The sequence below is a fragment of the Odontomachus brunneus genome, unplaced genomic scaffold, assembly GCF_010583005.1.
Source record: "Odontomachus brunneus isolate Ranch 3 - 2012 unplaced genomic scaffold, Obru_v1 Obru_scaffold_007, whole genome shotgun sequence".
In the NCBI taxonomy this organism is placed as follows: domain Eukaryota; kingdom Metazoa; phylum Arthropoda; class Insecta; order Hymenoptera; family Formicidae; genus Odontomachus; species Odontomachus brunneus.
Window position 1 is genome coordinate 2,511,326 of NW_022639457.1, and position 27,814 is coordinate 2,539,139.

The following is a 27,814-nucleotide window of genomic DNA, read 5'->3' on the forward strand; positions in this document are numbered from 1 at the left end:
CCCCCGACACGCTGCTATACGAGGGAGAGCGCGCGCCACCGGGGGTGGCAGCGCGCGGTGGCAGCAGCTCGACGAGGGCGGGCGCGACGAGAGAGGGTGCCGCGCGGCGGAAGCGGACGCGAGAGAGGAGGGTGGCGCATGCCAGTTGTGCCCTCGCCGCGCTACGAGTCGGGCAACCCCCGGAAAATTCTCTCTCGCCGGGACAGCCCGGTGATCGCGCGCGCGACGACGACGTCGAGAGAGCCGTCCAGCGGATCCAGCGCGACTTCGGATCACCGCTGGGGTGCCGGCGGCCCTCCGTCGCTCGCTCGCCCGGGCGCGTCGCGACGCGCGCGGAGCGACAGTGATAAAACGTCCCGTATATCGATGGCAATCATGGTCGCGTTTTCCCCCTGTCGCTTCCGGCGCGTCCTCTCGTGACCTCGGTCAAGGCGATCGACGGCTGCCGTCTGTCTCGGGCGGACTGTTTCTCTCCCTCTCTCCCACGTCGACGTCGCGGAAGTGGTGTGTGGGCTTTGGGCGAGCGTCGACCGCGACGCGTCGCGCCGCGCGGACGTCGCCCCGCGCCAGCCGGCACGTGATCGGTCGCCCCGGCAGAATCGTCCTACACGCGTGTGCGCTCTCCGTGGACGGGATTCTCCGCGGATCGCGGAGTTCCGGTGGTTCAGCTTCCGGCGCGACCACACGAAGACGGAGGTTCGTCGAAGGAGACACGCGCGGGGAGTCCCTCTCCGTGCAACCGTGGCGTTTAGTCCGCTCGCGATTACACCGTCGATACGCCTGATACGCGGTTGATTTAGGCGCCAAGTCCGCCGCTGTCCGGTGGTCGCGGGCAAATGCCCAAATCGCATGCTGTCTCGGTGTTAGGCGGGCGTGAGCGCGTGGAATCGGATGACCTCGCTTAGCGTTAAAACGCACGGGCGATAACGTGCGCTCTAACGCCGTGCCGCGAACAAGCGCCCGCTTGTCGGGATTTCCCGCTATCGGGCTACTATGATCTCTGAGAAGATCAATCCGCATCACACGCTTGGACCATCCGTCTGCTGCTGCTGCGAATGTATCCGGGTCCTGCGAACTTTACGTCTTTATGCGGAGTGTCTTTGCTGCGCCGAGAAGCGAGGGGAAACGAGCCGTTACACCAGAGATCGTTACGCGTAATAACATCTTTTGACGTATCGGACAAATTGCACGCGAACCTGCTTCGTCACTCGGCGGGAATCTCTCTCGAGAAATTCGCGAGCACATCGTGCACTCCCCTCTAGTCGCCGTCGTACGAAATTTCTCACGAGCCTTTGTGAACGCGAGAGAGAGAGAGAGAGAGAGAGAGAGAGAGAGAGAGAGAGAAAGAGAGAAAGAGAGAGGGAGAGAGAAAGAAAGAAAGAGAGTGTGAGAGAGCATAACCCAGCTTCGATTTTCGCTTCGGCGCCGCGAAGTTCACGCGACGGGGCAATGTACTCTCGCTCGCTCGCGTTCACAGAGTCCTTCGACAAGGGTTGATCGCGGAAGGCCAAGGGCGGTGCGAACGGACTCGGGGGAATTCACGAACCATCGCTGTTGCCACCGCCGCGGAAATGAGGGGGCGCGATATTCAGCTAATTCGTCGTCGCCACGCGCGCCCGGAGATTCGCGAAAAATATCGAGGACTAACCGTCCGTTCTCTTCCTCTCCCGCACCCCTCCATCCATCTACCCACATCCAGCCTCCCTCTCAGCCTCCCTCGTTGCTTCCGTCGGACGCCACGCGTTTATTTACCCGACGACGACGACCGGTCGTCATCGTCGGCGGGAACGATCGGAGTATTTTCGTCTCCCGCGGTTAACTCGAGGAACGAGGGTGAAGAAGAGAGACAACGTGGCGTGAGAGGCCGGCGTTGAGAGAGCGAGGGCGAGGACAATGGGGATGAGGCGCGGGAGAGAGTCGAAGTCGCCGCGTTACGCTCGGCTAATGCGTTTTATCCGTAAAATGCATCTCGCGAAACGCGCGCCCCATTGTTTCCGCATTCGCGTCGAATCGATTCGACGTCGTCGGTCGATTTCGCCGGAAGCTTCCTGCTCTTTTCTCTTTTTCTCTTTTCCTTTCTCTCACACACACAGACACTCGCATACGAGCACACGGTCGTCTGCGGATTCGGCAATTCGCGCCAAGCTGTCGGATTCATGCGGCGCGTGTTCTCCGATTGATGCTTCAATTGAAGCTTCTGAACGGTGTCGCATGTTCGAAACGTCGTGGTCGGTGCGGGGGCGGCGAAAGGACGAGAGACAAAAACGGGCCGGGGGTGTACTCAGTTGAAAATAGGGTGGAAACCGATGCGGAAGCGCTTTACCTTCGGAGGCCGCTGCTCCTTTTTATCCCTCGGGGGGTGAGAAAGAGAGTTACGCGTTTAATCACTTAGCATCGACATCCCTCGATCGCCGCGCGCGCGAAAACAATTCCTCGTGGACGTTGGTGAGTCCGAATCATTCTCTCGTCTCTCGTCTCGTTATTTACAAGCTCTTTTTATTCCGTAAATTAATAACGCCCGTGGAAAACATCGCCCACTTTGATATTAAGCTTGGCGCGATACGCAGCCGTCTTTTTAAAGATTATCCGAAAGGTTAAAGAGAGCTTACGCGGACAGCCTATTAAAAAATCAGCGCGATTTAAACGATGCGGCTTGCGCTCCCGCGAGCGCAAATAATTGGACAATTTATACGCCGGGAAAATTTATATTTTGCAACGGCAGAGGGAAAAAAGAGGAGGCGAGGCGAGACAAATAGAGAAGGAGAGAGAGAGACGCCTCTCTCGCTTCTTGCGCGACGAGACAATGAACAACCTTTTGATAGAAGCGGCGTGGTTACTAAGAGCGTGGTAGCGCTGCAACTTGCAACCTGATTATTCATGTATTCGACTAGCAACTCCGACAACTCCGTTTTCGATGCGCGCCCTACATGTTGTCGAATATATTACATCGCTCGCAGAGGAGATAATGTGACGGAGAGCTCGCGCTTGCCTCTTCTTTTTGCTCGTAACAACCTTCGTTGCATTACCGCCGCTGTTACATCATCGAATGAAGCGTGCGAAATTGAATATTTCATTTTTTCTACAGGAATTTTCCTTCGTGTCCCTCGTCTCTCCTTTCTTCTTCTCCCTCTCTCTTTCTCTCTGTATCTTTCTCGCGCGACACATGTTAAGATATCGTCGCATTTGTTTTCCGTGCGACTTCAAAAGAGCCGTAGGCAGTACGCAGGCAATGGATATCTCTTTCGCACCGTTGACACCCTCGGAGATACGGGAGGAAACACTTCACGTTGCATCGAGAGCCAAAGGGAGGTTTCCCAACCGTTACAGCCGGTTTCCCGTTCGAAACGGATGCGGCGAGTGAACGGGATTATGCAAAGAAATTCAGCTCGATCGCGCGATCTTCTCCCTCAATATTTTCGTAGCTTCGCTCCGCCACGTAATAACAAGGGATACTTTAATGAACTTGGACGTCGGAGTTGCTTGCGGAGTGCAGTCGCGGAGAACTTGTCAGACGGCTTTTAATATGTCTCGGTACACACATCGACCGGGGCTGTTTAAATGAGTTTATGATCGATTTATCGCTTCGGGAACCTTCCTCGTCGGAAGCGCGCATCCGCCGGAGTATTCATTTCCGGGGAAATTTAAGCGCCGTGCATACATACGCGAGAGAGAGAGAGAGAGAGAGAGAGAGAGAGAGAGAGAGAGAAAGAGAGCTGGAGAGACACACATCATGGATTTAAATCCCGCGGCGCGCGCAAACGAAGTGGCGTCGTCTCGCGGCGAGTGCCGTACGCGTGCTTCTTCCTTTTCATAAATGCATACAACCTTCGATAAACGGTGATAGACTTTGTAACGAGTTTACGCGAGTTCTCCCCAAAGTGGTTATCACCGGAATCGATGGAGCAGCAGCAGCAGCAGCTTTTCTCCCACCTCCGCTTTTAATTTGTTTCCCAATTTCTCGTCTCGACGCGCGAGAGCACCCTTTACGATGGCGACGACGTATAAATCCATTTTTATCAGGCGACACGTTCGATCGAAATATCGCCGGCGTATATCCGGCGACGACGTTCGCCTAGGAAGCGCCGCGAATATTGTTTCGGCTTTCAGGGCCGTTTTTACGGGAATAAGTGCGAGGGATCGTCGTGCACGTGCTGCGCGCGAAGTCGACCGGGATGGACGTGTACGCGCCATTTTCTCCTCGCCGGGGTTGTTTGTATTAATAAATGCGTCCCGGCCGCGACGGGCAACGACATTTCCGTCGCGACAGGCGATTTGCAATTCCGCTTTCGAATTAGCCGACTAATTGCCACGGTTTCGGGAGCGGTGGGAACGAATTTGAAGCTACCTCGGCACGCGCAACCCCGTGTAAAGAGAGCTTCACACAGCTTCACACTTTATCGTGACTACGCGTTGCTTTATCTTCTCGGTAACTCGGCGAAGGGTTAGGCTCGCCAACATGACGAAAAGTGTCGGAAGAAGCTGAACCGGAAGCAATTTCGAGGGCTTATCTCGTCGTCGTCTGCGTTCCGAGTAGAAAACCGAGTGGAAGACCGGAGCTAGTTGGTTGCTGAGCAGTAAGTTGGCAAAACTGATTATTTTTGCTGTTTTCTAATAAGTTACAGAATTAAGCAAGCAAGATTTTTAAATACGTCAAAGATGATTTTGAAATCCCTGCTTGTTTGACTGAAATCTATTAAAGAGCAATAGAAATAATCGATTTTGCTAACTTTACCCGAGAGCGAATTAGCCCCGTCTCCCCTATTTGGCATGCAGAATGGGCCGCGCGCTTTTACGGGCTGATGACAGGATTGTGTGACAGAGACATGCCAAGTCAAATGCTTCCTCTGTGAACGCGGAATTCTTGCAAGGGGGCGATGTAGGAGAAACGAAAGAAAGGGCGAAGCATAGGACGATATTCATACGCACAGAGAAATACATGCTGCATTCAAGCAAATGTCATTTCTTTCGAGAACCTCACGAGTTTATGTATCCGCAAGCATATCGCAAGTTGATCCCAAGCATCAAATTTATTCAGAATCTGCTATGAATCCTAGCAAGCATTTCAAGTCAAGCAAGTCTAGCATTTCAGCAAAAGAATATCAAGTTAAAACAGAAATTCGGTTTGCCTGTTACGTAGAATCCAGCCAACATTTTCTCCGATAAAGTTTCATAAGATTTTTATAAAGAGAATAGAATTCTTCTTTTGCGTACACGATAACGAACTTCTCTCAGATTTATGATGAATATATTTGAAGACTCTCTTATCAAGAAAGTATTCTTCGGTGATGGTATCCATTGAAAGAAGGAAAGTAAACCGAGTAATCGCCTTTCTCAGCAGTGAAATATTTTTCTGTGCGCAGTCGAACCTTACGTCCAAAATAGTCTTCAGTTTATCTTCAGATGCTTTGCAACCAATGAAATAATTCATTCAACGTCTGAAGATAAACTTGAAATGATCTTGGATATAAAATCTAACTGTGAATGTCGTTCATAGCAAAACACAGAGAGCTGATTTTTTTTGGTAAGCTAACTAACAGTTAAATCTTTCCTTCAAATTTGACAGAGACAAACATATGATTTAATTGTTAGAGAGAATTCACACCTTGACAAAAAAGCAGAAAGGCAGAAGTCAATCGCGCTGGTGGTCAGGTGATAGTCGACAGTTTCTGTTGTTCTACCAGCGCAAGTCCTGGCTGACTTTTGCCTTTCCGTTTTTTAGCTGTGAATTCTCTTTTAGCTTGCTAAATAATTGGAAAAATCGACCCAGAAAGGCCCAGAAAGGCCTCCTCTCCTTCGTTCTCCTCACCAACTGAACGAGACAAGGAAAGCATCTGACTCTCTGTTCGTCTCTCTGTAAAGAATCGTTCACAATGCGGTAGCAGTGTTACGCTTCAAAATCGTAACGCCTTCAATCTGGGAATCAATCATGTATCTGTTTTCGTCACGTAAATTTATGAAAAAATGAAAAGTCTCACCGCGATCAGTTTGACACAGCTTTTCATTTCTCACGAGTTCGCGCGAGGTAAATAGACATACGATCGATTCGCAGGCCAGTGCTACGACTTGAAAGCGCGACCGCATTGTAGACGACCCTTTACTAATGCTGACTTCATCCCTTCTACAGCGACGCGCAGTCTATTCTATATGTCAGTGGTTCCGCGACGTGACACGGAAGTTCCTCCGCTCGTGGAGAACGCGCAGGACGTTGAGACGCGCGCTTGCCGATGAGAGAAGAACGTCGCCGAGTGAAGCCACGGAGGGCTCTTTGAGCGAAAAGTTTGCTCGACTCTCTCACGGCCGTGGCCATCACCGACGAAATGTGAGGATCCCGTCGAGCGGGATCTACGATCGATCCAGCAGGACTCGCCAAAACGGCGCGAGGAAGAGGGAACGCGCGCGCACTCGTGTCTCGGTTTCTTCGATGCGGAGGGCGCGCCGTCAACATGTTCGCGTGTCTGTGGAATTTCTTCGACTGGTAAGAAGTAGCATTGCAACTGCATCCCACTTGTGTGTAAGACGCCGGCGACAGTAGCGCGAGCGAGCGAGCGCTCGCTCGAAACACAGCTGTTTCCTATTCCATCCGCTCTTTGCGAGATACATCGGTGATAAATTATTTATTATTTATGGAGCCGCGCGCGACGCATCCTGCATGTTCTTATATTTTATTCGTCGCGCGGTCAACGAACTCGTCCGTCACACAAACGAGTCATTCGTTCTTCTCTCCCGCCACCGTGAGAGGGCAACTTTCGCGCTAATTGAACTCACTCGCGTCTTTTCTAATTGAAGAGCGCGCGACTCGAAGCAAGAGAAAATCGGCCCTCTGTCTTTCACCACGGACGACATTCACAGTCAGATTTTATGACCAAGTCGTCTCGAGTTTATCCCCAGATGCTGGATAGATCACGTCGTTGGCCGCGAAGCATCTGAGGATGAACTGAAGACTATTTTGAAATGTTCGCGGCTGAAGATTATTCCACTACTGGGAGAGTTTTGCTTCTTTTAAGTAATGAGTGTTTTCGCAAGAGAATATTTTCTTAACAAAAGCCTTGAGAAATATACATACTCTTGTCAATTTGAGCGACGTTGCACCGCGACGTTGACAATGTGCGTCACGTCGGCATCTCGCTAATGTCACGTTCGCGCGCAAACGCGCCGCGACGTTATCTTTCCTTTTTTTTTTTCCCCGCAAGAACCGCTCCCTTATATCTCGTGCCGGTGCTAATCCGCGGAAGCGAGGACGAAGGAATCCCTTCGGCCGGCTGCAACTTGGCGTTGCATCATTCGCCGGGAAAACGGATTAGCGTGACGGCACGGAACGATAAATCCTTTCTCCTTCACGCCGCCCTCAATTACACTTATTAGTTTATTACTGGCAACATTTACTCGCCCACTCGTCATGCCGCCTGAGCACTCGTCCTTTTCATGAAACTCTCTCTTTCTCTCTCCCGTCTTTGTCCGCCGGTCTTTTCAGCGTGAGACGTACTCGAAAAAATTTTATTGACGCTGCAGTCCCGTTGATACCGTCATTCACCACTCCTTATCTTCATTTTACGCCCGAGATATTTCGACGTGAGCGAAGTGAAAAAGAGAGGTCGAGGGAAAAGAAGGAGAGATGAGAGAAGAAGAAGAAAATAACGAAGAAGCAGCAGCAGCACTTTCGCAGTGGAAGCACGAAAATCCACGATGCAATCGATACTGCCGGACGATTTGACAAAGTAAATCCCGCCATGCTGCGACGCCACTGCCATTTTCATCCCCTGGTTACTTCCGATCGCGCATTTCGCTTGTTTGCGTGATTATTATTTCATCGGCTGTTCTATCCGTTATTATTTCGCGAAAAAAAATGCTCCCTTCGTAGCTGCGTGATATCCGGGTCGTGCTGCAAGTGCGCAACGCAAAGGCGCCAGCCGTAGTCCATAGAAATATAAGTCACATAAATAGCATCACCGCGAAGACGATCGAACGTGGCGCTTTCGCGCCGGTACGCGAATAGTTAGAGCGCGCGTCATATTATTATTTCGTCACGCGTCGCGACGGTGTTTTTACCTTGCAGGTGGAAATATCAACTGAAAATAATTGTTTCAACGATCGCGCGCCGGAGCGATTTAGCGCGCCGAAAATGCTGCGTGCAAAAACGTCTCTCGATCTCCGCCGGTTAAAAATTGAATCCTGCCAGAGATAAAAAAATATTGAGAGATCTTTCAGCACGCGTTGTGTCGACTGTGTGCAGTGGAGAGCGCTTTAAAATTGATTCTCGCGCCGTTGTATCCATAGAGACCTCCGGTCGAATATCGCGGACGTAGTCGAGCGAATACGTTTCCTTACGTATGAATAAACTCGCCGAAGTAGCTCGGCCGAATCGCGTGGCGGAGAGCGAGCGAGCGAGCGAGAGAGAGAGAGAGAGAGAGACAGACAGACAGAGAGAGAGAGAGAGAGAGAGAGAGAGAGAGAGAGAGAGAGAGAGAGAGAGCAAGAGAGTAACTGGCAGGTTCGCGCGAATATTTTCTTTTGCCAAGGAGAATTTCTAATAAACCGAAGTCAACGTCGGCTACGCGAAGACTTGGGAAACGTGCATCTCTCTTTCATTCTCTTTCCCTCTCTCCCTTCCTCTCTCTCACATATACACACACAACATTTTCTCTATTTTCCTTCGCTTTTCTCACGACACATTCGCAGAATACACTGGCGAATCACCGCGACATCTGCATGAACTCGCGTCTCGTTGCCGACGTCGAGCTTTTGCTTCGATCGGAAGCTTTTTCATTTCGCTCGTGACCGCGCGAAATGTATGTCGTGCGCGCGATTGAAAACGGGACTCGGCGCGAGATGCGGGAATATGGACGAAAGGACATGTGGGATGCGTGCATCGCGATCGAATTGAAGGACTGTATCAATAGCTATTACCTTCTTCTCAAGCGAAATACTCAGATTCGAATTCAGGACTAGATGAAGGTTCTCCAGTTGAGTCTCGCTGTTACAGGCATAAATGTCGCGTGTATCATAGTTTAATGGAAAAGTTCGTGTCTAAGTAAAAATCCGAACATCTTACAAGCTTCAGGCGACAACTGTTTAATACGGGCCGAAGGGGTGATTGTGGCCGATAAGGGTGCCGCGGGTGAATGCGTGCGACCGGCCGTCTCTGGCGAGCCTAATTGCATTCTATTGCCGCGCTGAGAGAGAAGGAAAATGATAGATCTAACGAAAATTATCGTTATTTTCAGCCCCAACCATATTCCTCGGTTGTTCTGACACGAAAATGGTAGTAGTAACATGCATACTGAATTGTTATCACTAATGGCGAATTCGATTGGATGCATTAGTGCGCACCAGTGCACACCAAGGCCGGTTATCTTCGTTCTTCTATTTAAGATCGTCTTGAATTCGTCTCCGAATAGCCAACGAAATGATTTGCACGGGAGGTAAACTTAAAATTTAAAAAAACATAAGAGAAATTATAAATGCAGTTATAGTAATAAAAAAGCGAACTGTGTGACGGCCTGGGATGTAGCCCATCCAATCGAATTCGCCATAACGTTATAGAACCTGACAGAAAAAAGACGCCTCTCTTGATCATAATTAATAGCAGTCGTTTCTCTGTGTGTATTTATAGTTACAAATACATTTTCTTCTCAGCGCGGTAACTTTGCACCTTGCGTAAGCAGGGGTGGCGTGCAACAGCATGAAATTCACTTGGAAGAGACTCGAATGAATTAATTGAAGTAAATGAAAATAAATTCGTAGGAAGACTCGAGCAAATTGAAGAAGAGATAATTGTTAGAAGCCCCGTCCATCGTTGTTCCCGCTCGCCTCTCAGACCTGTGTCTTATGATCCCGCCCCCCCCCCTCCCCCCGCCTTCCCCATCGGGACAAGATAAAAGCGTGTTCGGCAGCAGGACTTGGCGAGAACTACTCGCGCGGCTCGACAAACGCAATTAATTTTTGTGCCTTCCCCGTCTCGTTATTTCGTTACACGAGCTCGTTCGTTGCCCGGCTCGGCTCGCCCATGCTAAGCACGTCCTGCTCGTGCGATGGGCCACCGCTATTTTCACCGGCCGGGGGTCTTTCGCCATGATTATCGATCGGCTACCTAGGTCAACGAATGTAGTGGCGAGGGATTGCCGGGAAGACTCCGCTGCAACACGTGCGTTGCGTACGGCATGCTGTAAAGCTCCATTCACACATATCATTGACATGTATGCTCCGCTGTAACGGGCCGCGTCGGTGTAGTCACGTTTGTCGCGATATTTGCGCTTCGCTGATTGTCGCACGAGTGCACGACGTCCTCGCGGCCGAACTGCCGCGATGTTGATTGAATCGACGAGAGAGGAGGGGGAGGGGGGAGGGAAAGGAAAAGAGGACTGATAAAAGAATTACCTGACGACGGTAGCGAGGGTCTATTATCGACGAATATCTTGCGCTGAAATTTGACGCACGGTCGCACGTAGGAGCGTGTGTTGTAGATGTGTATCGTGGTGCGATATCGAATATCCTTGTGAAAGAGCGGCGTCAAAATTGGTAACTTCAGCCGCGCGGATCGATCGGAACACCGCCGGTAAACGGCAATTACGTTTCTATTATATCGAGATCAGATCTCAAAAGCCCGGGCGCAGACAATTTGCAATCCTCAATGCCGCTGTTGAGCGTAATCTACGTTCTATTGTGAGGCTAAATAATGGTAAGCAGAGTTAGCGTTGCATTTCAGGATATCAACATATCTCTCGGCTCCCTACGTTCGAGACGACTTCGGAATAGTTACGCGGCCCCAATTGGAATCGGGGATATTCAATGGCGCGGATTTACGATGCGCATTACGCACCATCGGCGAAATTCGGGCGAAATGCACGGCACACGGGGAAAAATATCGCTCCGCTGCCAAGAGAAGTGATTGCTCAGTTCATTTCCCTTCTTTCGGCTTGTGGCTACCTTCAACAAAGGACATTTTCTCGATAATAGTCTTGGAATATACTCACGAGAAAAATTTTAGAAAAGTTCATTGTTGTCACGCACAGAGAAGAATTTATTTTCTTTGCAAGAATATTTTGTAGAAGAGAGCGGCCAAGCTCTCTCCACGCGTTTCTAGTCCTATTTATTCGAAATCTTAAATTATTTTTTTTATACAATTGTAGCTATTGATTTATGGGTGGATTAAAGAAAAAGTTGATTCGGCTCCTTGTATCTCGCCGCAGTCATGTTGAATTTGTGACGTTAGAAGCGAGGAACGACATACTGACGAAAGTTACGTGTCATTTCTAAATAAAGATAAATATGGACGAAAGAGCACTTGAGACTGTTTGATCATACTTGTAAAATCGTCCGATAGATTATCCCTTTCCCCCTGATAATCAACAAGTATTCGTATAATAAATAATGAAATGATGAAATAAGTCTATTTTGTCCGCGTGTCTCATTTCCCTATTTTTTACACGACTATTTATTAATCATCAAGAGGAAAAGGGATACCTTTTGGCTGGTTCCAACGGAACTGACCAATCGCATCTGTCAATTCTAGCCAACGAGAAATACGATCAGTCAATTCCGTTGGAATAATCAGGCGGTTAAGTTGATCGAAGTTGGTGGAAACCGGCATTAGCGAGCGATCGCCGCGTCTTTGGTTCAGTTATTGGTTCGCTTATTCTTCTAGTCGTTCTCATCGAGTAGCACGCGCGACGTAAGGAAAAGGGGCACGAGTCAGTGAAGGGACGTCTACATTGGAAGTAAGCAGTAAGAAGTAGGAAGTAAGAATAAGAAATTGACCAATCATAGTTGATTATTCTTCTCACATTCGACTGTGGCTGGTCAATTTCTTACTCTTACTTCCTACTTCTTGCTATTTACTTCCAATGTAGACGCCCCTTAAATCGGCAAACGAGGAAGGGACGATCTATCGTGTCCCTGGAAGGAACGCGGAGAGGGGGATCTATCCTGTTTCAATTATACTCCCAGAGTGCTGCGAGAGGAATCGACATATTGATGTGCGCGGCACACTACGACCGACGAGACGCCGCCGCGGTATCGATCTGAAAGCGCACCCGTGCGCACTCATCGTTACATATTGAATAACATCCTTCGGGCCTGTCGTAATAATTAACTCACGGCTCGTTGAGTTTACAATTCGCCTCGGTGGATAAACCTCGAGTTTTCCGGTCGGACTGTGTACACGCTTGCGCACGGCTCGTGCCGTTTTAATTTCGAAACACACTCCGGTAGGATTCCGTCAACAGCGATTACGGCGCACGCGAATACTTTCGACATGCGTGCATTTCCATCCGCGGCCGTGTATTTCCATCGATTTATTAAACAGCGATTTTGTCGTAATTATTGGAGAATTATCGTTTAAAGCATACATCACTCTGTGCATTACTGCGGGCTTTTTATTTTGAGAAAAGCGAGACATTTTATTTCGAGAAAAGTGACATTCAATTTTCAAGAAATCAGTTTTAAAAGCACAGTTTTCGAAATCAGGAATAATAGCGTATAAAAATAACGATTTGAAGAGGAGAATGTTCGGGAAAGAATAATTTTTCAACTCACGATTGTGTTTACGATCCGTTGAATCCAATTTTGCTCCTGAAAATCTCCGACTTTATTACCATCGTTATTTTATTCCCGGCATATGTCGGGAAAGTGTCGAAATTAAAAAAGACTCGGAATATAAAAAAAAAAAAGGTAGAGATTCACAACGAATAAAAACAGAAAAAATTGGACCTCTTCCATATATATATTCGCGAAGCAAAAATAATACTATCTTCTTCAATATGCTCCTTCCTACTTCCAAGATTAGCAATTTACTTAGCACCAATTAGGGTCGATTTTTCCAACCTCTTGATAAGCTAACAGTTAACTCATATGTCTATCTCTGTTCTTCCTTCAAGTTAGACAAAAATAGACTTATGATTTAACTATTAGAGAGAACTCACACCTTGGAAAAAAAGCATAAAGACAGAAACTCGCTGGTGGTCAGGTAATAGTCGACAGTTTCTGCTTTTCTATCAGCCCAAGTCCTGATCGGCTTCTGCCTTTCTGCTATTCTACCAAGCTATGAATTCTCTTTTAGTTAGCTTGCCAAACGGTTGGAAAGATCGGTCCAGGGAGGACGTCTCTCCTCCTTTGTTCTCCCCACCAACTAGACGATTAGACAACAAAAGTGTCTGACTCTCTGTTGGCCTCTCTGAAGAGTCGTTAGTGCGCTTACCAAGAGGTTGGAACAATCGTTCCTCAGGCGACTTGCGAGGTGTCGCGATCGCAAGTTACGTTCGTAAGCTGCTTCCGCGATCAACGATCGTTGCACAGTCGACAGAGTGAAAGGACGCATCTGTCGAGGGAGAGCGAATGTAAATTCTCTGACTAATACAATCCCCTATCTCTTGCTATCTTATGACCTCGGCTGCGACGCGCGTTTATTTCGCTACGATTTCCAATGGACTGCATACCGGCGATTCATCGAGCCGCAGTAGTGGCCACGACTGTCTCTCCCGAGCAGTCTCTCCCGTCGATTCCACGGGGCGAGCATAAAGTTCGCCGATAAATTTCTTCGGCGGTAGGAAGCGTCGCGGAGAAGACGCAGACGGCGACGGCGGAGGCGGAAAGACGGGAACGAGGATGCGGAAGCAGCTTTATCGACTAGACCTCGGCATATTGGAAGCCGCGAGAGTGCACGATCTCGTTGTTCGTTCGTTCGCTGGGCTCGTCCTGCGCTTATTATACTGCGTGACGACAGCACGCTCGCGCGATTCTTTCCGCAGACTTCCGGAAATTAGAGAAAAGTGCGGGACGAAACGCGCCGGAACAGAGAGAGAGAGAGGGAGAGAGAGAAAGAGAGCGTTGGTCGCGTCCGTTTTCACGGTAGCGTGCACTCGAGCATCCTCTTACGTTCTCTCAATATGAGCGAACGGCGAGACGGACGAGCGAGCACTTGGTCGTTTTGCGCGACGAGCTCGCCTCCGGTACTCGCAAAAATATTCGCGACGAGCTCGCCTCCGGTACTCGCAAAAATATTCGCGAGCTCTCGCGCAAGAGAGACAGACCTTTCGCGCCCGTTCACCTCTCGTCGCTCGTCCTCCTCTGTCATTTATTCTCCTTTACGCAGACCGTGTCTGCGTTTTCCCCGTCGTCAGGCTCTTTCCCGCACGCGCTTCCTCGTTTCGTGTCCCTCTCTCCCGGTTCCAATAGAGCTCAATTTCTTCCACCTGATTATTTCTTTCATTCGCGTTGGAAGTGTACACAGAATGTCTGATGCAGCGCGTACTCGTGTACGCTCGTGTGCGGATAGAGCTTGTGAAATTGAACGAGAAAGTCGTCTGCTATTTTATAAATAACCACGACAATTATTTCCTTGCTTCGACTCAGCAGTAACATTTACAATCTCGTAACCACAATAATTTCCGAGATCCCGATGAACAAGATTGATCAATCAATGTGCACGATGCAGTGGGATGAGCTCTCTGCCCGTGTCTTGGGCTTATTGACTGTTTCCTAGCGACGGTGACGGCGAAAAGCGGAATAACATTGCAAGTGCAGTGGGTGGTGTGAACCTACGTTATCTTCCGCTGAACGTCCATATTTGTCGTTGCTAGGCGATGAAAAAATAAATTCATATCTCTTCAGACCGCAGTGCTTATTCCATCGCGCGCGTATCGATTGACCAATCTTCCTTCGTCAATATCTCGACAACCCCATCGTGTTAGCTTAGAAAATAACGGAGGATCTTTCCATTCACAGTTTTTAACGAGTTCCGCTTGTATACAAGCGATCAGACACCCAAGTCCAGACAACCCGTGTGTTTACTCGAACTCATCCCTGCGGTCGCTTCGCGATCACGGTCGAGGCTGGCGTTCGTATATGTGCTCGCGCTTGTGCTATTTTTGACTTAACCTTCCCGTCGATTCTGCAGCCCCCACCGTCAAGGTCACGGCGACAAAAAAATCTGTAGCCTTTTACACGGACATTTATATATCGCCGTCTCTCTCGCCGACCACCCCATTAACGATTCATCCAGTTATACGCGGCGCTCCTTCGTGTCTATTTCCGGATAGAGTATCGATCTTGATGTTTTCGATATACGCTTCTGGGTCAATCGACAGGACGGACGAGCAAAGAGGCATACAGAGTGTGCATTACGGCGATATTGCGTGAAAAAGCGAAATTTCCTCAGGCCAAGCTACAATGGCAGTGTGCCGTCTGGCGACGGAATGACATTTAATACACATAAATGACGTTTTAATAACGCAATTACTGTCGCGAGTTTGAAACGTATTTAATCCGTGCGCGTGGCACGACTCGGTGGACCGCATTAAACCTCCATTTTTTAATGGACGGCCGAGTGGTCGCGTGCGCTTTTAATTGTACGTTTTACTTTGTTCTCACTCTTCGTCTCCTATCTTCGTCGTCACATTCCGCGTACATATTCGGGCGTAACTACTCTAATTTCATTACGATCCTAGCCGCGCGTTACATCAAATACGCCCGTAACGCGATTATCACGCAACAATAGACGTATAAAAAACGCTTCCCCTCGGTGTCCTTCTTCGGTGATTCGCAATCGGCATCCACGAGGGCGCACCATCGAATTTCGTTTGTCGTCGTAGTTCAATATTAATTTTCAGAAACTAATGTCTAAGTCGCTGTCTCGTGATTTATATGTCGCTCGAAGAAAGAAAGAAGAAAGAGGATCAGCTTAAATTGGCGGGAAAATTTGATCTGTCCACATGGAGACTGAAACACCAAAGTCACGAAGGTGGAGCAATCGGACATGACACTCGATAAGTGAATTCGCTGCTCTTGCAGTTCTACAATTTCGTACGTTCGCCATCTGAGAGTAATTAATAGATAGCGGTGGAAAGTGAAGGAAAATTGGTTGGTCATTGAAGTAGAATACGAAGAATACACACCGTTGCAGAAGAATTATATTTTACTCGAAGAAGGAAGTTTATTGAATCAACTACTTGGCGACTTTAATCGATTTCCCTTGGTAAATACTGTATTTTTTAGTGTTTCCTTTTTCAAGCTGAGAAAAATAGAAAAAAGAGAGAGGAAAACGGAATAAGTGGAGCGACAGTCGACGGTGCCCGGCCTCTTGCTATCTCTGGGGCTAGGGAAGGAGTATTTTCTTACTTGAAAAGATCATTGCTTGTTGATACGGTCGCATGGCGACGACGCGCGTCGTACGTCGTGCATTCAGCACGCGCCGCGAGTAAATGAGTGTACACGTCGAGCTACATCAAAGGGCGATATCGTGGCGCATCGCGCCGCATCGCCGCGACCCAATTTCGGCGCTAAAGTAACGGGTGCATTCCGAGTGCATTTGCGACGCAGCTAGCGACCGCTTGTTTCCGTCAGCGCGCGGTATCCATGTTCGCCCGTCGCGGTGTCTAAACTCCGCATTACTTTGCGCGTCGCTCGTAGAACGTACCACTTCCCGACGATCGGTTGGTGGTGTCAACGTCGCGCCGCTCTTGTCGCAACGCGAACAAAATTACGCGAGTCTCCGCGAATTTTAAACGTACACGTAGTCGGCCGCGTCGCGATATGTCACACGACTGTCTCGTGACTGTTATGACTATATGAGAGTGCGATATAATAGTAATTTCAACGGCTTCCGTGAGCGCTTTTAAGGAACTCCCAAGAGAGCTTTGCTCTCGCTTTTGCCAATAAAATAGAAATAGATTTGTATGTCCTTTATTAAAACAATAAACTGATATAAATGTGTTGTTAGACGTCCTATTATTATATAGGCGTTTATCTTAGACGGACGTTCTGTCTCTCCAACTGCGCTTCTCGCGAACGATTAACGTTTGGAAATGTCGCGAGTGGCATCGCCAGATTTTCCTTCAGAATAAAACGGATTTATCGTGCGCGCGCACGCACACGGACATTGCGATTTTACGGCACGCTTCATAGTCTGCTTCGTATTTTATCTCGACTTTACAGCGCCATTCGCAACATAGGAGATTATCGCAATCATTAAAAAAGAGTTGACAGAGAAAGAGAGGGAGAAAGAGAGAAATAGAAAAAGGAATCAATAACGCCACCTTTCATAAAGACTCGGATTTGCGAGCGAGCGCGCGACGCGAAGTAACGACGCGACGATTCCCGAGATGGAAACAACTCCATTAGAGGGGCGCGGATGCGGTTTAGTACATTGGTTTTTAATTACGCCGTGAACTCGAGAGTAACGGCGGTGCCCTCCTCTCTCTCTCTCTCTCTCTGCTCTCTCCTCCGTATCTCCCTCACCGCGTTCTCCTTCTATCTCGAACCCCCCGGACCAGTCACTGGAGCAGCAATTTTGTGCCAATTAAGGGCAGTCATTAAGACCGCGTGCGGCTGCGGATTGCGAGCGGATCGAGAGACGCGAGCCACGCGGCGGAGCGTGTCTAGAATTTCATTTATATGCTATATTCTGTCGCCGCCATTGCGGATGGGGCACGGCGTTAACGGCATTAATCATCCCGCGACGTCGGTGCGCGTCATCGACGCAGGGTGCTCAGGGTGTGTTCCGTTACAGCGGATTATCTTATCGCTCAGGTAAGCGCGATTGGGCTGATGTCGAGCAAGGAAGTTGAGCGTTTCGACGTCACGACCTGGGAAACGGACGGGGGAACTGCCGTCGATTGAATCTGCGGTTTCGGCAAGCCGTAGCTCTCTCTCTCTCTCTCTCTCTCTCTCTCTCTCTCTCTCTCTCTCTCACGACCCGGCGAAAGCGAATCGACGATCGGCGACTCGATTACACGGCCCCGACGTCGAACTGACGTCGTCGTCGGTCACGCGATTATAATATCGTTCGTAGCGAGTGGACGAAGAGGGAAGCTCGGCGTGATAATCGAAGGTATGTGTCGGCGGAAGTGTCGGGAGAGAAAATGCCGAACGTTCTTCGCAAGTGGAGTTCTACGTTGGGCGATCTACAGCTCGCGATAGAACTCGATATGAATGTTCTATTTATAAGAGAACGTCTGACGGAGGGGGCGCATAAAACGCCGAGATGTTTCCCACATTAAGACAAAGATACTTAATCCGATATTCTTATTGTTTTGGACTCCAAGTACGAGCACTTGAAAGAAGGAACGTAAGTGAAGTAATCGCTTTTCTCGGCAGTAAGACGATATTTGTCTGCTCAGATAGTACAAAACGTCTTGAGATTATCATGAATGTATTCAGGACGTCTTAAAGCATTCCCCAAGACATGCTGGACATACTCTGGATAATTCTGGGACGTTTTGCGCTGTCTGGGTAAGCTTGCAGATACCGTCGGATTCGTAAGCCACCAGTAGAGAATCTTGAGGCAATATTATACGGCGCACAAAGTCACAAATGGCCATAGTCATGATTCAACCTAGCTATAATGTTTTGGTTACCAATGGATAGTTCATGTATCTTTCCACATAAAGCAGGAAAGATCCAAACTTTAGATTAATTAGAAAACATGTTTTACTAGCTGCATTTTTTACCTATTTTTTTTAAGGGACGAGCTTGTCAATGAATACTCTTAAAAAGAAGAAGATGGACCATGTTTAATTTCCTGAACGATTGCGAGGAAGCTCCATGCTATCTATATTTTTTAAGTCATGTATAAAAAATTTGCACCTCCATTCTCCTCGAAATATATTTCATGTGGGTTGGGCCATTCTTGCATAATTACGGCTAAGTAGTTCGTCCTAAATTACATGGTGAATCATAGATCACCCAAAGTGGACATGAGCGAGGCGATATTCGTGCATCGATCGTCATTTAATAGTGAATACTTGGCACGACACCAGATAAACGCTTATTACTCTTTGATGACAACGACGACGACGGTTCGGACGTAGAGCTCCTCGGGAAGAGATTATCCACGTTTCGATCGTTGGCGTTCAGGAACGAGTTGGAAATTTAGCAACGGTGTCGCAACGGCAGCTATATTTCTTCCCTTTTTTGTTTTACACACGTTACGATTTTCGACCTGACGATAAATCACGCTGTGAAAAGATTCCAGTTTTAATGCCGGCCGGCCGACCGACCGACCGACCGACCGACCGACCGACCCCGTACGGTTATGGAAATCGCGTCGCATCGAATTTTCATCGCGAGCCACGCGCACGCGTGTTGCGTGCGTGCGTGCGTGCATCATCTCGCGGTCACGTGCGTCGTTCGCGATATGGACGAGAACCTATATCGGGGTCTACGTGTTTGCTTCGGAATAAAATCGTTGGTACACGATAAATCGATCCTAGCATCAAACCGAGGGGCGACTTTCCGAACTACCCTCCTGCGCGTCACATCGCGCAACCCCGGCGACGCGTTTTCCGGCTCGCGAGTAGGATAGAGACCTTTCAATCAGTCTGGTCATAACTGCAATTTTGTCAAATCCTACGAGAGAGAGAGAGAGAGAGAGAGGGACATATTCTCAAGATTCATCTTTCTCTACGTTTCCTTAACCTAACCCAATCTACTTCATCTAACTTACTGTGATAGGAGTACTGTGATTAGATACTGTGTGGAATTTAACAAAACATGGCGAGTTAATCAAAACTGTCTTATGACAGCGCGTGAGACAATCAAAACTGTTTTATAACAGGCAGACGTAAGACGCCAGGATGTTGCGACGAGCCGATGAAAATCATACGTGACAAATTTGTCTCACGTTATTGAGCCCGTGTCCCCGCTAGCGATTACGTTTTTGCTCCTCGAAATTTGGATGACATTTTTTCCATGCCCAATATACCTTTTTTCGACAGACCCTATCTGTGGTAACCTTACTCGCGAGTAATGAAACCCGCGTTATGCGCTTTGCGCGGATCCGTTTAGCTTCGCGACTGCACGGCACAATACAGAAGGGTATTTCGCGTAGTTTGTTTATCCTCTCAACGTTCTGGCACGCCAAATGCCGTTGAAACCGGGAGTGCGTTCCCTGCAACGAGTCCACGCAGCTGCGATAGTTAAGGGAGACTTAAAAAAAAAAAGAGAAAAAAGGATTTGAAAAATTTGTCAAAAAGCATTTAAGAAAAAATGCAAACGAGTGAATTCTCAGTCGGCATTGTGTACACGGAGGAGCAACATTTCGGGAATAATAGTATTAATTAATCGTGAAGAGAGTCAGTCGATTTCCCCAAGAAGGGGCACGCATTTTATGCGGCACGAGATATTATTCCAATATCCGATCACCTCTGGGTAAATTGACTTCCCCCGGGAGGAGGAGGGGGAAGAAGGGGGGGAGGACGAAGGCTCGTCGAATGAAACTTTCATTTCAGATTCCTCCTTTTTCCCCCCTTCCGCCGCGGCGATATCGATCGGTCTTTTCGTCGGAGTGACCGATAAATTTTCGATGCTTTCGTGCCAAAACGCCGAGGCATAGCCTTGTCGGGCGTAGAGTATTGTCCGAGAATATCCGGCTCGAGATTCGTCTGCGAGTCGCGGGAGCGGAAAAAGTGACGATCGACTCGGCAGGCATTAAGACGATTATTTTTAAAAGCGGATGCGCGCGGAGGATGGAGCGTAGCAACGACAACTACGGTATTACGAAGTAACGAAAAACGTGGAAAAATGACGGACGAGATTTGCGCGAGGACCGTATCGGGCCTTGATGAGCGTAACGACGTTGAAACGATGCGAATGCAATTACAGGAAGTACACCGAGACGTTCTAAAATTATTTTCTCTTTTCTGTTGCAGGCTCGACCAGCCGGTGACCAACTCGACGCCCGGGATGGACAACAAGAAGGTAAATCACGCGCCTTTCATACGCACTGAGAGAAAGGAATAGTTGATTTAACTAAAATTACAGTTATTTTTATTGGCCCCGACCATATTTTTTATGTAGTGATAGTAAGAACATGCATACAAGGCTACTATCACTAACGTTACAGTAGAACTTGATAAAAACATAGTTTTCTTTTGACCATAATTTATAATGATTTCTTCTCCTTGTGATTACATATTCCAAATATTTTTCTCTCAGTACGTTACGGATTAGTCGAGAAAGAGAAAGAGAGATTTGCATCATCAAAATAAAATTACGAAAATTAATATGAATATGCACGTGTATATCATAAACGGGCTGAGAAAGTTACTTTTCAAAAGCGTGCAACTCATTACCGTACCACTTAAATAAAAAGAAAAAATTGAGAAAAGTGACTCTCTTCTCTTACTCTACCTTCACCGTAGATCATTTTAAGAAATAACTCGTTGCACCGTTATCACTACCTGAAAAAATAACGAAACATTGCAATTTCCCTTACTTTTATCGCCAAGTTTTAAAGACCCTCTGCGTTCCATTGTCGTCCATCTCATACATAATACATGCAGAATATAAAAATCCAAAATAGCGATATGTGTACAAAGTGACGGAAAAGTAACGCGTACCGCATCGTGACTATTATCTACATCATCCCGTTACGCAACGCGTGCATAATATATTGTGTTACTCTCATTTGAAACAAATAAAAGAAACGAAATAACGCCAAATTGTTACCGAGCAGAGGTAACTTGTGACGCTGACGACGTTACAAATGTGACACGTTGCTCCCCGAGCCCCGCGTGTTATTTACTCGACGTGCGCGATAATCCTCTCTCGGATATACACCATTCCCGATACCGCCCTCGTATCTCGAGACACTCGTCGCAATAGAATCAATCTTACCGGGCGGGAAAGGAGAACTAACTGAATCACGACGAAACCGCGACGAGGGAGGGTGGCTGCGGAGCCAAATTGTCGCGGCGCACACGGATCGTAATTAACGGTCGTTCCCGCGATCGATTATTACCTACTGTTCGTAACCGCGATGTTTAATGAGTCGTATGCAGGCCTGGGCGGTTGCTGCTACTGCTGTGCGAGTGAGAACGGCAGAGGTGAGCGCGCGAAACCTCGCCGCGTTGTGCCGTCCCAATTAGGAAGCATCGCTCGAATTAGCGCCCTGACGATTACCTTGTTCGTTGTAATGGCGAGCGATACGAATCACAGCGGTGGCCGTGATTTAATGGAACGCTGCGCGGGAACAGGAGTGACGAAGAGATACAGGGGGAGAGTAGAGTAGAATAGAGTAGAGAGAGAGAGAGAGAGAGAGAGAGAGAGAGAGAGAGAGAGGGAGGAGAGGAAAAGGTCAAGAAAGAGCGGCACCAACCGTTAAAGTTCGACCGCTTTTCCCGTTCCGCGGGAAGCAAGTTTTCTTCACGGGATCAGTGAGAAGGAACTCGCGCGCGCACTGACGGAGTTTCGTCTCTTCTCGGTCGGGCGAACGCGCACCCACCCGCTTCCGTCGCCGTGACCGTAGCGCGGGTCCGTGCAATTTAACAGATTACTCGGGTAACTCCTCTTCCGTGTCCAGGCTTTTTTAGACATGACGAAGGCTCGTATCAGGAAAATTTCGCGCGAGCGAGATTTCGCGGCCGACGAGCCGGAAACGCGCACCTGTGTGCGCTAATCGCTGCGTTCAGCGGGGAAAGCTGCTTCGTAACTGTTGCAAAATTCGTGAATCTGATTGGTAACTTGACGCTGCAGCGCTTCAAGTTAGCGAAATTGGAAGCCACTACTGACATGTACGCGAAGTGGTACAGAAATGGGCGGTTGTGACAGAAATCGGAATGGCAGTACAGAGTGTGACATTTGCTCTGAGGAAGAATATTTGGAGAGAGTGCGGCCAAACACATGCAAGTTTAGCGGAATTCGAAATTTTTATTTGTTTTTTGATAAAATTTATGAGTAGATTACATGTGTATAAGTGTCAAAATGATACGCTTCACCATTTGAGGGAAAAAAATGGTTCAAAAAATATTGTTGAAATAAATAGAATCGTTAGGATACTTATAGAAAACGTGTAAGAAACGTTGCAAGAAGTGAGATAAAACTCTTTATTAATAAAATAATTCAAAATATCGAATATGCCACGAAATGGGGCTAGAAACTTATGAGAATTTAACCGCTCTCTTCATTTTGCGAGATATAAAGTTTATTTCTGCGAATAAACTTTATATCCCATAAATAAATTTCCACATTTTTCTCTCAGCGTGTGAAATTTGGAATTAGGAATTTTAAATCATATTAAATTAAAAGAACGTTATTTTGAGAAGTAATTTTTATGTATTTATGAGCGATTACTGCGCGCGCATGTCTGCAGTGGCTTCCAATTCTGACAACTTGAGGAATTGCAACTTTATTTGGTAAAAAATATACAAAACTCCTAAAAAAAAAATACAAAAAAAATATACAAAAAATATATAAACTCCTCGGCAACCGAGGATATATATGTTCTTAATCCCAACTAAGAGCATACACCAATCAGATTCGCAATTTCGCGACAGTTGCGAGGATGCTTTCTTTGCGGAATGCAGCCAATGTTTCCCCGCGTCGCATCCTTCGCGCGGTTTTCCCTCGCGTTTCTTTTCTCTTCTTCCCGCCTCTCGGGGGTGAATCGCGAGATCTCGGAGGAACGTCAGGCGATCGAGCCGATGTTCGCGCGGGATTTTCTCACGACAACGTGTGCGCATTATTACGTGTGCGTGCAATTCGACGTGTATCTTTCGAGAGCTCGAGTGGCAAAGGGACGAAAGGTCTCGTCGGGAAAGCTGCGCCGGAATGTGAGAGACGGGGGGTGCCCCGGGATTTCTCTCCGCTGCGTCATTGCCCCTTGCGAGACTCCTCGCCGTATCGAGCCACGACGACTTTACCGAACGGAGTTTCCGCGGAAAATCGTTCCCCGTAACGTTATGATTTTCAGAGGCAAATATTTGTCAATCCGCAACGACGACGTATCTCGCGCAGCTCTCGTTATGGCCTGCCGGCGTATATTCCAGCCGCGGATACGCTCGCTAACATTGCATATTCGATCGTGTAACACACGAACTGTGCGCGGGTTTCCCTCTCTCTCTTTCTCTTCCTCTGTCTCTCTCACTCTCTCACACTCTCAAAGACGTGGTGCCTTTGTATGCTCGTTGTAAAAATACAACGCGCATGTTATCGGCGTTTCCAAGAGCTCCGGGAAACGACGGCGCGCCGTCGTATCGAGGAAAACCCGGACAACGGAAGCACTCTCTCTACGCCCTTTTAGATAAAAACGCACCCGCGAGTCTCGTGTTGATGGGCCATCTCTCCGGAAAAGGTACGATCCGCCGTTAAGCGTGGCGGACCCAGGCGGGGTGTATTCCGAGCTGCGATATATGGACACGAATCGACGCGGATCGACGGGACGACGGCACGTGTCGCGTTCTCAGGATTGCTCGACGAGCTCGGCGATAAACCTCGCGTCCTCGTCTTCCCTCCGGGACCTATCGTTATCACGTATCGCACGTAGACTTCGATAACGCGCGAAGGAACACGGCAGACGGAATTACGGGAGAGACGACGCGGTGTATCGATTTTCTCAGCGCTCTCTCTCTCTCTCTCTCTCTCTCTCTCTCTCTCTCTCTCTCCTCTCTCAAAATTTTCTCGTACGTTAACATCGCATTAACCTCTCCCTATCCCCGCTGCGCGGGCTAACATCTTGTCATCGCACGTGACGTTTCACGTACGAAACGTCGCGTGCGTAAACTACTTCTCGCCGGTGTAGTACTCTACATCCGTGGCCGAGAGACGTCTCGGAAAATTTCGGGGAAAAAGGGGAAACCAACTGGGAACGGGCGAGACAGAAAAGGGCGAAAATTATTCATCTCCACGTCAGAGTTGAAGTTTCAAGCGTTCCTCTCTCTCTCTTTCTCTTTTCCTCTCCAACTCTAAATCTCTTACCCTCTTCCATTTTTCCCTTAAACAAGCGAGCCTGATCCTCAGGTCTTTTGTACCGGAGCCGATATGTCGCTCTTTTGCGCATGTATTTTTAAATTAAATGGACAAACGGGAAGAATCGATAGCGAGCTGCATGATAAACCGAATCTCTCTATTGTCAGGATTAAATCCGACCGGACTTCGCTTCGGAGAATGAGAGAGTGGGAGGGAAAGAGAGAGAGAGAGGGGGGGAGAGAGCACGTCATCGACGGGGATGTATTTGAGCATCCGTCTCACACGTTTGTCGAGCAATTAGTTATTTAACGATCCTTTTATTCACCGAATGTCAACTATGGAGCTTCTCCTCGCCTCCCGCCGCTCCGTCCGTGAAGCGCGCGTGACGCGACGAGAAAGATCGATGGGATCGAATGAATTTCGCGCGCGAATGACGATCGGGGCTGTCGTCGTTCGCGTCAGTGGATTTTTTTCTCCTTTTTCCTTCCCTCGCGCGTTACCCGCGCGGCTTTTCATTATCGGATAGACGTTTCGCGTTCCGGCGCGGTGAAATTTTCGCCGACCAGTCAGCGGGCGAGCTGCCGCGATAATGCGACGCGTCGTCGTCGGGAAAGCGGAAAAGCGGATTTTCGAACTCGTCGTCCGCGAAGGTGCGACGAGTATAAAGGGGCGTCGAGATCTCGGTCGCTGACCGCGACCACGAAGGAACGATTTCGAATTTCACCGAGGATTTATCGCATCTGGTTTCCGATCGCACTCTCTCTCTCTCTCTCTCTCTCTCCCTTCCCTCTCACGGGATTGTTTTATCGCCGTTCCGACTAGCGGATATTTAAAATCATTTTTTTTATACCTCCGCCACAACGTCGCGCGTCGCGTGACGCGCGTTTGTCATTTGAATCACGTGAACGACGCGAACGAAATATATTTCGTGGTGCTCCGCGTAATAAAAGATATTACTATCTTCTCATACGTCACGTCGTTCGAATGTCGCTGCTGTCTAAATTACACATTACGTTCGCTTCGAATTATACAAACGTCTGGCGGATATATTAAAGCAGCGTCCGTCTCTTCTGCGGACAAATCGTCATGTTTCTCTCAACGAACATTGGCGAGACGCGGTCCTCCTGCATGATTGTGCAACTTTTGTGTCCAACATTTCTTGTCAGTCAGATCAGTGTTAGCCAGATGTGCGAAATTTAAAGTGAACCTTCCAATTGAATTCGAAAGTAATTGAATCTGAGAGAATCCCAAGAAGCATCTCAAGCAAAATTGTCTTTGTCGACATTAATCTCTTTATCTCTAAGACTCCTCGGGTTCTTTCGGGATCAGTGGGAGGTTCCAACTAAAAAGGAGTCGTCAGTCGTAAAATTTGAGTCGCGATGAAAAGGTATGTTTTTTTGTCTTGCAGGTTGTCCAGTCGCCCACGCCGCCCGTACCCCTCCAGGTACGTAGTAAGCACGATGGCTCGGGAGTGGCGGCTTCTGTGTCGGGGGTGCGTAGACGGAGCGGCCCTCAAGGGCTGCGCTCGCCCGCCGCGAAAAGGCCCCTCTCCGCCCCCGTTGCACTGCAGGGCTGGTTGCATAAACAGGGCTCGGAGGGTCTCATGCTCTGGAAGAAACGCTGGTTCGTGCTCTCGGAGTACTGCCTCTTTTACTACAAGGGTAAGTCTGTCTAGATGCTTCTCTCTCCTTGACGCGCAATGCGTTTAATGCGTTTTATATTGTTATTGTTACTGTTATTATCGTTTCCGCTGCGAACACTATCGGGCATTGCCGCCCGGCGTAGAGCAGCTTGTTTAGCATTCGAATCTGGCGGATATAACGTTTATCCGCTATATAATTATCAATAACAGTATCATTAACCGGCATAAGCATAAATAATTGTCCATTAGTAACCAAATCGGCGGAAATTAAAGCTAATTATATCACTCTCGTCGACTCTACCGCGTCACTCGAATAGATTAATTGGACGTGAAATCATTCGATCTCATCGAATTCTTGATGATAACACACCATACCGCTCATTGTCTAGTCTAATAGTCGAGAAACGTCAACTTCATTTGTGATCTTAGGCGGCACGTTCCATTTCGAAATGGTCGAGCGTCGTTCTTGCGTTACATGTCAGTAGAGAAAACCGGAGCTACCGGAGTGAGTTGGTAAAACCGATTATTTCTGCTATTTTTTAACAAGTTATAGAATTAGGCAAGCAAGATTTTTAAACAGATGACTTTGAAATCCTCCTGCTTGCTTAATTTTGAAATCTGTTAAAAAGCAGCATAAGTAATCGCCAACTCCACAAACTCGTATAAATAACACACATAAAATGTAAAAGAATCGTCAGTTACTGCGGAATGTCGATTTATTCCTCAGTCACGTAATCCTACAGTAATTATTTGTACTACCAAGAGCTCTTCTCCTCTCTCTCTCTCTCTCTCTCTCTCTCTCTCTGTACATATACAAGTACCGTCACAATTGTCCCCATATGTAATTTCCTTGCTGCGTGGACAAATCCGCGTACAAATCCGCGCATAATTGCGACGCTAAAATCTCGTCCAGCAGACCGTAAATTCGTCGAGACAATCGATCCGTTTCTTGCCGTGTGTATATTACGGCGTACGGCACAATGTGATCATTCTCAATTTCGACGATAGCCATTAACGGCTGACCTCTTTCGGACGGTCAATTTAAATTTCCTCCATTTACCAGCTTTTATTTCGGCGTAGCCCTCGCAAAGATGATGTTCTGGCGTCGCGCCAAGTTCCACCCGGCTCTACGTTCGTCTAAATCGCGCGGACGACCAATATCCGATCGTCTTGGTCGCTCGCTCAGCCGCTCTTCTAATCTGGCTCGGTTCTAAGGGCGCTAATTTCGCCGGCTCCCTTTGAACTACACATATACGCCGGCGTGTAGTCGTGCGCTCGCCAGAGAGACATACGGGATGACACTCTGTCAAAGATTCGTTCCTCTTCGTCCACCGCCGGGCTCATCCTCCGCGTCATTCGCCCAGGAGGAAGTTCTCCCGAGCGGTTCTCGTAGCGGTTTGACACGTGGTTTACACTGGAGAACTTTAGTTAAATTAGATTCGACGGGTACCGCGCCTTAATTAGCGGCTTCCCCCCCCCCCCCCCCCCCCCCCCCCC

The 27,814-nt window shown here is 48.2% G+C and overlaps 1 protein-coding gene across 9 annotated transcripts in view; it reads left to right on the top strand.

Moving 5' to 3' along the window:
- LOC116853981 overlaps positions 1–27,814 on the top strand; it is a 191,757-nt gene that overhangs the window by 86,683 nt on the left and 77,260 nt on the right. For 7 of the 9 annotated variants that reach the window (XR_004380058.1, XM_032835401.1, XM_032835402.1 and 4 more), the window contains 2 exons: positions 20,640–20,688; positions 26,084–26,336. Coding sequence is in view for 8 of the 9 variants with exons in the window: in XM_032835402.1 (XP_032691293.1) it covers positions 20,640–20,688; positions 26,084–26,336 (302 nt within the window). In the remaining variant the exon portion in view is untranslated. Of the gene's footprint in view, positions 1–153; positions 4,575–6,124; positions 6,476–20,639; positions 20,689–26,083; positions 26,337–27,814 lie in introns of those variants that run through there. The other 2 variants (XM_032835399.1, XM_032835400.1) reach the window with 2 other exon arrangements.